At 47.6% G+C, this 9,316-nt stretch overlaps 1 protein-coding gene across 3 annotated transcripts in view; it reads left to right on the top strand.

The window, feature by feature from the left end:
* The window catches only part of CSDC2 (cold shock domain containing C2, RNA binding), a 28,041-nt gene extending 19,307 nt beyond the window's left edge, over nucleotides 1-8,734 (top strand). For 2 of the 3 annotated variants that reach the window (XM_015419207.1, XM_015419209.1), the window contains exons 2-4: nucleotides 6,113-6,302; nucleotides 7,015-7,137; nucleotides 8,410-8,734. In XM_015419207.1, coding sequence (XP_015274693.1) covers nucleotides 6,127-6,302; nucleotides 7,015-7,137; nucleotides 8,410-8,572 — 462 coding nt within the window. In that variant the 5' untranslated portion in view covers nucleotides 6,113-6,126 and the 3' untranslated portion in view covers nucleotides 8,573-8,734. Of the gene's footprint in view, nucleotides 1-5,764; nucleotides 5,790-6,112; nucleotides 6,303-7,014; nucleotides 7,138-8,409 lie in introns of those variants that run through there. The other variant, XM_015419208.1, reaches the window with a different exon arrangement.
* Nucleotides 8,735-9,316: the final 582 nt, after the last annotated feature.

Below are 9,316 nucleotides of genomic sequence, written 5' to 3'. Positions count from 1 at the left end.
TGCAGCGCCTTGTTGATAGTGCATTTGTAATCCGCGCAGATGCGGATCTCCCCGTTCGGCTTAAGGGGGGTTACTATGGGGGTTTCCCAAATTGAGTGCGGGACAGGCTCCAAGACCCCCTGCGCCACCAACTTGTCCAGCTCCACGTCAATCTTTGGCTGAGTGGAGATGGGAGCCGTGCGGTAACGCATGCGGATGGGGGCGACCGAGGGGTCCAGCTGCAGGGAAACTGGGGGTCCTTTGTAGCAACCCTGGGCCCCATTGAACACAGCCGGAAATTCCCTGCAAATCTCATCAAAGTCTCACGGTGCACAGCTGTTTACTCCCCTGACCCCAACCGTGATGCCCAATGGTTCGAACCAGGCCCGGCGCAGCAGGCTGACCAGGTTTCCCTCGACCACCACCAGGTCCAATAGTCCCGAAAACCCTCTGAAACTCACCCTGAAAGTTCCCACCCCCCGGATGGGAACCGGGTTGCGTTGGAAGTCCACGAGGCTAAGGTGAGATGGGCGTAATCGGGGGCCCCCCTTAGGGCACAGCCGGCGCAGCGTTTCCACCGAAATTATGGATGCCGCTGACCCCGAGTCCACTTCCATTTGGCAGGGGGCCCCCTCAATCTGCACCGTCAACTGGATTTTTGGGGCGCCCGAGGAATTTGAGAGGCGCAGTACCTGTTGGGATGGCTGGTCGGTGAGGAGGTAGAGCTCGGCGGTATCGGCGGATGTCCCATGTGTTGCGGCAGCCGGGCGGCTGCGACGGGGCCTGCTGGCGCCTGCTTTCCTTGGAGCGGCAGACGCGTGCGAGGTGTCCCTGCTTCCCGCAAGTGTGGCACGTTGCGTCGCGGAACCTGCAGGACCGGCGCTGGTGTTCCTCGCCGCAACTGGAGCATGTGGAGCGGCCGGTGGGCTTGAGTCCGGGGTTGTTTTGGGCCTGTGGCTGGTGGCATGGTGGCTGTCGGACGAAGTGGACGTCTTCTTTCTCGGAGTCCTCGGTTTCTCCGTCGGGGAGTACCTGGTGCACTGCTGAGGTGGGGCGATGGGAGTCCTCATGCGCGATGGCGAGCTGCAGGGCCGCCTCCAGCTTGATGTCAGCGGTCCCAACCATCTTCCTTCGTAGTTTGAGGTCGCTGAGGCCCCACGCGAACTGTGTGAGCAGGTTCTTCTCCACCTTGGTGAAGGAACAGTCCATCGCCAGCTGGCGCAGGGTGGCCATGAAGGCTGCAGCCGACTCGCCCGATTTCTGTGTGCGGCCCTGGAAAGCCAACCGCCTGGCGAGCGTCGTCGGCCGCGGCGTGAGGTACTTGGTGAGGGCCTCAATGATCTCCTCATAGGTACACTCCAGGATGGACCGGGGCGCGAGGAGACTTTTAGCGAGACGGACCGTTTTTTTGCGTCGGTGACCTCGTTGTACTCGAGATGGCACGTCAGCTGGTCGGTCCACGAGTCCCATAGCTCTGGTTGGGCAGGATCAAAGATCTCCAGATTTCCTCTGTTGGAGGCCATGGCGTAGCGGTAGCGCGGGGCTGTGGTTCCTCGTTGCGGTGCGCGGTGCGGTGCGGCTGGTGCGCGATGCGGGGCGCGGCGTGGCAGGAATGGAAGGTTGCGCTGATGCGAGCCAGGCCAGACTCAGCGGTATCCCATCCTCGTCGCCACTGTAAAATACTTGGTTCGCCGCATGGAAGACTCGGACAACGACATGCCGTTGCACACGTTTATTCAGTACTTCACACAAGAGCACACAACGGCCCTGCAAGGCCAACTATATACACTCCCACCCCTGGGCCTCCCACTCCATTGGAGGGTTTGAATTTCCCGCCAAGAAGCCCATTGGTCAGCTGGGGGGGGGACTAGGATCCTAGGTCCCATTGTCTTTCCGGAGCCAAGCTCCTGTCTTTCTTGTGGCCGCCGTGTGGTGGGCTACATACATAACACACACGAAGCTGCCTTATACTTATCAGACCATTGGTCCATCAAGACTTATATTGTCTACTCAGACTGGAGGTAGCTCTCCAGGTCCTCACATTGAGGTCTTGCGCATCGCCCCCTACCTGATCCTTTTAAATGGGGATGCCAGGGATTGAACCTGGGACCTTTAGGCTTGTAGTGAGTCAATACGAATATTGATTTGACTCCTTGTCTAAAGCAGCTTCCTCCATAAGTAACATATAGCTGTGTGTGCACACAGTCACTAAATATGGGGAAATGGCCTAGGACAAATGAAAGATAATGACAATAGAGTCTATGCATTCAAGCATGAGGATAGAATTGAGGGCCTGGCCATGCATTTCCACAGAGACTCTAGGATCTCCTTGAATATGGGTGTGTAGTATATTTTCTAGAGTGCTTCCTTTGGGCTCAGGTCTATTTGGTGGACCATCAAGGGATACGTTATGCCAAGCTTCTAGGCTGACAGTTTATCTTGGCTCTGTTTCAAAATTAAATAGAAAGCTGCTTATTTTGGGCAGGGTCATGGAAAGAGAACACAGTGAGCACTTACGGGAGGGCGGGGAGGGCGGGGTATAAGCTTGCGGGGAGGGCGGGGTATGTTTGATAAATAGATAAATAAATAAATTATCACTGGCACTCTTGCTATGTGGCTCCTGGGAAGCATCTCCAGATGTTGGCTGCCTCTGAACAGCTGGGAGGCAACTGTTGTTGCTCCCTCAAGGTTACTCATGCATTGCTCTTCAAGGGTCTTCAGATAAGTAGTTTGATTTGTGTACTTGCTGTCTTCCTCACCCTCAGCTTCTTTGATGCTCATTTGGTAGACTTCCAGGCCAAAAAACTTTAAGTCTTTGATGTGAACAGGTGTTGGATTTAATGGGATTGTGGTATGTGGTACAATATTTTTTTTCTTTAGGAAAAGATCTTTAGTAGGGATGCTCAATAAAAAGTGTAATTGCCTACTGTTGTGCTGCACAGTTTTCTTTGATATTATGCGTTCATTGCAGGGTTGTTGCATTTCACAGCTCTGGATGTGTTGTACTTAGGGAAATGAGATTCTCTCCTAAGGTAAAACATCCATTGTTTTTGATTCGCCACATGGCCTACAGGTACCTGAATGTTATGATTACTATTGGTTGCCTGTGATATTGTGGACAGTAGTTCAGTAAATGCCCATGCCACTTTAAATTGCTTTGTATAAGTTCTTTTTAATATGTTGAATAGCCGAGTTACATATTGTATATCTTCAGAAGGGTAGCTCATTCACTGCTCTCTCCTGCTGATTGGCAGATTTGCAGCCCCAAATGCCCTGTGATGGCTGGGTTTAGGAAGGAGCATGACTAAGCCACAGGAGGATCTTGGACAGAGTAGAAGGGCAAAGCCCCGTGAGCAGACTGGGGTGGTGGGGAGGGACCCTGGTCTTGCAGAAGATATGGCAACTGGAGCATAAGACAAGGGGTTGACTTTTGGTTTATGGCGACATGATAGAGGACGTTTCTCCCGGACCTCCCGGAGAAGCGATCGCGCACCAGCGGTTTGGAGGGGGGTGACTTGTCGCCCCCCCCCCCCCGTGGAACCAGAGCCGCTGACCAGGACAAGCGTTGGAGATCGGGCGTAAAAACATACCTTGAGCGAGGTCTTCAGACCATCAATAAACAGTGAGTCAAGTTAAATCGAAATGCCGGGAATTTAAAAGAAAGCCCCTCTGGGAACAATGAGATGAGCAAGTGGGGGAAGGGCCCCTCCCATACGCACAAAGAGAATAGCGATTTGCCAAGGGTGGTGGTGGAAGAAAAAGCATTGAAATCTATTTTAAGATATCAACTAGAGTGCCTGTAAGCGTTTGGGCGAATTTCAGAGACTTTAGCAAGTTTTCAAAAAAGTAAACAATCCATAAAAATGGCGTGGAAAAAAACGGAGAAAGACAGACAAGCAAAAGTGAAACCATCGGGGAGCATGAGCCCACGGCTGGAAGATACCACTGAGTTTTCTAAACTGTTAGCGTACACTTTGCACCCTCTACTGGACCAGATGACGAACAACAATCAACAACTGACAGCTCTAAACCAGAACTTTGCAGCTCAGCAGCTCCAATGGACTGAGACTACAAAAAAGACGGAACAAACAGCTGAGAAAGTGAAGGAAATGGATGCCAATGCCAAAAAGGTAAAGAAAAAGTTTCAAATGCTGGAAAAGAAGCAAGCTTCAGACAAATATCAACTTTTGCAGCTACAAATGGAAAAAGCTAACCTAGTCCTCTGCTTCCAAGGGGTCCCTGAAGCAAAAGAAGAGAATCTAAAGCAACTGCTGAGTGATGCGCTAGCCCCAATCACAGATTTAAAAGCAGAATACCTTGTAAGTGAAATGGATGTGGTTTATAGAACCTATTCTGTTTATATCAAGAAAAATAATCTGCCTGGGGAGATAGTGGTTAGATTCTCGAAGAGACATGTGAGGGACCAAATCCTGAAAGCAACTACAGGAATGCACTTGAAAATTGGAGGCAACATCATCAGGATCTTAAAAGATATTCCATTTGAAATAAGGAAGAAGAGGAAGAAGTACAAGGACTTGATCCTATTTTTACAAACAAACAGCATTCCTTAGAGATGGTTGACCCCCGAATGAGTCATTTTCAAACTGCAGGATAAAAAAGAAAAAAATGACTCTGTTTCCAAAGACTGTGAGTTCCTGAGACTGCAACTGGGGGAGTCCGGTGAGGACGGCAAGGAAGAAGAAGACAGCAAACCTAGTGATGAAATGGACTCCGCTACTTCCGATGAGGTCTCTGCCTCTGAAAAAGGGGCAGCAGCCCCTAAGCGAGAATATCAATTAAGATTAGAAAAGATAAAACAAAATGAAGGCTGAAGAAATCTGAATTCTGCCTTAAGGTTATCAATTATGCTCTTGTGGTTTTCTTTAAATAGTGAAAACAATGGTTTTAAAGATAAATAATATAGCATGATTGACTATGTTCAATGTAATCATAGCATTTTAGATTAACACTGATATAAGCTATTGTAATGATCTCCTATTCTTGGGTTTTTAGTTTGGTTTTCTTTCCTTTCTCCCATAGATATAGTTTTTCCTTCCCTGTAGTTTATAGAAAATGCAATAAAAAATCTCCTCTGGGGACTTAAAAAAGAGAGAGAATAAGACAAGGGGTCATGACACTTTGCTCTGATAGCACAGATTGTTGCATAAAGAATAAAGGAAATGTTAGCAGCCATGAAAATTGGGAATAACGCTGAACTCTAAATGTAGTTGTATTAGTGCTTGGTTTCTATAGGTACACCTTCCTAAATGTAATAGGTGCCTGTGGGAAAACATATATATTTTGTTGTTTATACATTGATTGGGATCAGACCGTTGTTCTCTAACAGGGAGGCTAATCTAAATGTGTGATACTAAAATTTTACTATCAGTTTTACTCCTGATGCATATGGTGTCCTGAGTTCTGACAGCAAGTGTGGATTTTAAAGCCCTTTGTAGTACATGCTTATCAATGCCTTCAGAATTGCTAGTATTCTCATTCTTGTAAACAGCCAATTTACAGCAGTGTCGTTTCCCCACAAAGTTGCAGCCAGTCCTTGTTCTCCTCAATCTGTGGTGTGCTCTGCAGTGGCAGAATAAGATGCTGCACCCATGAGCAACCTATGGGTGCCACGTCTCTCTTGCTGTCTCTCATCGATTACTGTGCTAGCTAGCGATAAAGGAGAGGCCCTGTATTCAGGCTGCTTAGATTTCCTTTGTCTCCCAGAGGTGACTGAGAACTTCATCAAGCAGCCCCATTCTGAGCCATCGCTTCCAGGATGCTCTTGGCTGGACATCAGATAACTAATCATGGTTAGTGGAGCCCCAGAAGACTCCTCCCCACCTTGCTTTTCAGCTTTTGCAGTTTCTTCTTCTTCTGCCCTGCTTGCTAATAAACTGTATGAACGTGATATCAGGAAGCCTGGAATTCTGTAACAGAAGTTGCTTTACCACGTTGTTGTTGTTTTTACTTGAGACTTGTACAAGTCTGGTCATCCCTGTTTATAGGTGCCAAGGATCTTCTATATTCTTCAAGATGCTTCATTTTTCCTTTTCGCTTTGCATGATATGTTGAATTCGAAGGCTAAAAACACTTGCTTACCTCTTTCCCGCTGATGCCATTTCTCTCACTCCAGGAAACGGCCACATTATGTCATCTGATCAGACTTCCCATTCTACCGTGCCGCCTCTTCATTCTCCAAAGTCACCTGTATGGCCTACTTTTCCCTTTAACCGGGAGGGAAGCAGGATCTGTGAAAGGGGTAACCACCTTCTTCGGGATTTACCTAGCCCCCTTCCCACCAAAAGAACCAGGACATACTCTGCGTAAGTAATCACACTTCACCCCTGAAGACAAGATGGTTGGAGGAAGATGAAAAGTAAAGGGCTTCTTCTAAAATTAAGGAGCATTTCAGACTTTCCATGTCATATTCAAAGAAATGGAACAGACTAGGGAAGAGGGGCAAAAATGGCTGCCTTAATTCTTGCAGCTTTTTCCACCACCAGGCGCCATCTTGTCCTTTGTGTCCTGAATCCTGGTGTACTGATTTCTGATCCCTCTCAGCCATAATTTCCAGAACCTACATATCTGGATAGGAGATGGACCTTTGGGTGGACCTGGAATTCTGAAGCAAATTCCCCTAATTCAGAGCTCCTCACAAAAATCCATTCTCCTGATGAAATTTTCCCTCAGCATTCTAAATTACGGATGTTGGATCAAGGAGTTTTAGCAAGGGAGAAAGTACTGAATTTTGCAGATTGATGATAATATGGATTTAAGACTGCAGTTTATAAAAGCATCCTCTGTTATATTTCTAAAGTGAATTGTGGAATTGATCGCAAGTACAAATTTTAAGACTTGATGGCATCTATGCACAACTGCTTGCTTCACCTATATAGTCTAGACTGTGGGGGAGTGGTAGAGCTGAAAGATTCTTTTCTAGGAGCAGCTGAACATCTTCTCAACAACAAATATCAGCACCAACTGATTTTCCTCCTTCTTCCCTCTCTCTCTCTCCCTCCCCTTTCCCCCTTTTAGGACGGCTCGTGCCTCTGCTGGTCCTGTCTACAAGGGTGTATGCAAACAGTTTTCCCGTTCCCAGGGCCATGGTTTCATCACCCCAGAGACTGGTACAGAGGATATATTTGTCCATGTGTCTGAGTAAGTCCCATGGTGGGGCGAATAGAGTGCAGAACCTCTCATGTCACTCAGTATTTCTGCATAGGCAGGGCTCTAGTCGGGGGGGAGCTCTCAGGTACGGAGCTCCGGAAGAGAACCTCTAGGGGGCGGGGCGGTCACGTGGTGAAGCCCCGCCCCCTTCTTTACCCCGCCCTCTGCTTCGATCCTCATTCCGTTTGGGAATGAGGATGAAGCAGGAGGGTAAGTAGCCGGGCCTTCTGACACACTTCCGGTGATGTCAGGGGGTGTGGCCTTCTGTCACTTCCGGTGATGTCAGGGGGCGTGGCATATGCAAATAAGTTATGCTAATGAGTTATGCTAATGAGCTCCGGCAGCTCTTTTTCTACAACAAGACCCCTGTGCATAGGGATGCCAGCCTCCATGGGGTGGGGGATTCCTTGAAATTACAGCTCATCTCCAGACTACAGAGATGAATTCCCCTGGAGAAAATGGGTGCTTTGGAGGGTGGACTCTGTGGCATTGTACATCACTGGGGTCCCTGTCCTCCCCAGGCTCCATCCCCTGATCTCCAGGAGCTTCCCAGCCTGGATCTGGGAACTCTGTCCCCCATCCCCTGCTAGTGGCCAGGGAGGACCTGGCAACCCTATTAGTGCGTGATGGCATGTTTGAGCAGCCAATGGTCATTTTCTCCTTGCATCAATAGCACTATAGTACCATACCCTGTGGGAGCTATCATGCTGTACTGTTACATTATCAGCATGGTGATGGAAGAAAGGTTTTAATGCATGAGTTCAATGGAGACTTAAATGATGGCTGCTTGAAACATCCTGCAGCAATGATGCAACACAGTTTAAATGCTGCTGTATCATAACATCTCTATTGTATCTACCTACTTCTGTTCATTGTTCTGATAATCTCATGTATACCTCTGCAATACAAAGCCCACAAGAAAATCCAGGTTGCCTACTGTTTTCAGAAACACCACTGCAGTGTACACACCCTTTGGGTGAAGTCTCTGTGTTTACTGCTTGCTTATGTAGTTTCTATTTTTCTATTTTCACACGATGGCTACTTTGACTGGAATTCATGAGATCTGCTCATGAGAAGCTGCACTTAAACTGGGCTACAGTGGGGATGGCAGTCTCTGTTTGAGGATGTAATAATGGAAGACCTATTGATTTCTCCTTGCTTTTTGTAGACGTGTTTCCTTATTTTGTGTTGCAGATCACCAGTGATTCTTCATCTTACTTTAGTTCGGAATTCTGAAACCTTCCTTCTTTTTTCTCTTTTCAGCATTGAGGGGGAGTATGTCCCAGTAGAAGGAGATGTGGTCACATACAAAATCTGCCCCATCCCACCAAAGAATCAGAAGTTCCAGGCTGTGGAGGTGGTGCTTACCCACTTAGCTCCACACACAAAGCATGAAACGTGGTCTGGTCAGATAATTGGCTCATAAACTGCCTTTTTGTTTGTTTTTTTGAAGCCTGTGGGCCAACTCCACCAGGAAGTGGGGTTGGGTGGTGGTGTGGGTGGTGGAGCAGCTGCAGGAGCGATGGAAGAGAAGCCAGGCTGGCGATTCTTGTTTCCAGTGTGACATGTTTGCGTTTATATCTTGTCTTTTCTAAGACTTACCTTTATGTTTGTAACTGTAAATTTTTTCAAGATGGTAAGCAGGAAGTTAGGAAAGAGCTGTGGAGTGGACTTCCTCTTATGTGTCTTAATTGTATCTATTTGGGCGAAAATCAGAGCTCCTATTTTGTGTTTGTGTGTGTGTGTCCATAAAGAAAGACTGGTATCTTGCTGCTACCATGTCACGTTCAAAAACATGTCTATAATCATTGTCCATATAACATACATTTCCATCAGTTTCTCAAGAGCAGCTGGGACCAGACAGCCCTCCCCCAGGGTGCATTAAGTTCCTTCTTGGCCAGAGGAGATACTGAAGAAGGTGATTTGCATGGTCTTGAAAGTATTGGGACATTAGTGTCTTCCAAAGCCTCTCTTAAGTGGTGCCATCTACTGAGATACTTGAAGGGGTTTGGTTTCTCTCAGCTATCTCACCCTGTACAAGGGAGGAACCAGGTGATTTCCACTCATCCCAGTGTATAGATGGTACTTTCTGGATATCTTCTCCCTTTCACCTGAGTCTACTGACATGGTCAATAGCTTTGCTGCCACAGCCAGGTGAGCTTTCAGTGTT

The sequence above is a fragment of the Gekko japonicus genome, unplaced genomic scaffold (assembly GCF_001447785.1).
Source record: "Gekko japonicus isolate JY-2015 unplaced genomic scaffold, Gekko_japonicus_V1.1 scaffold37, whole genome shotgun sequence".
In the NCBI taxonomy this organism is placed as follows: domain Eukaryota; kingdom Metazoa; phylum Chordata; class Lepidosauria; order Squamata; family Gekkonidae; genus Gekko; species Gekko japonicus.
The sequence above is the reverse complement of the archived record's forward strand: the minus strand, read 5'-3'. Positions and strand labels throughout refer to the sequence as shown.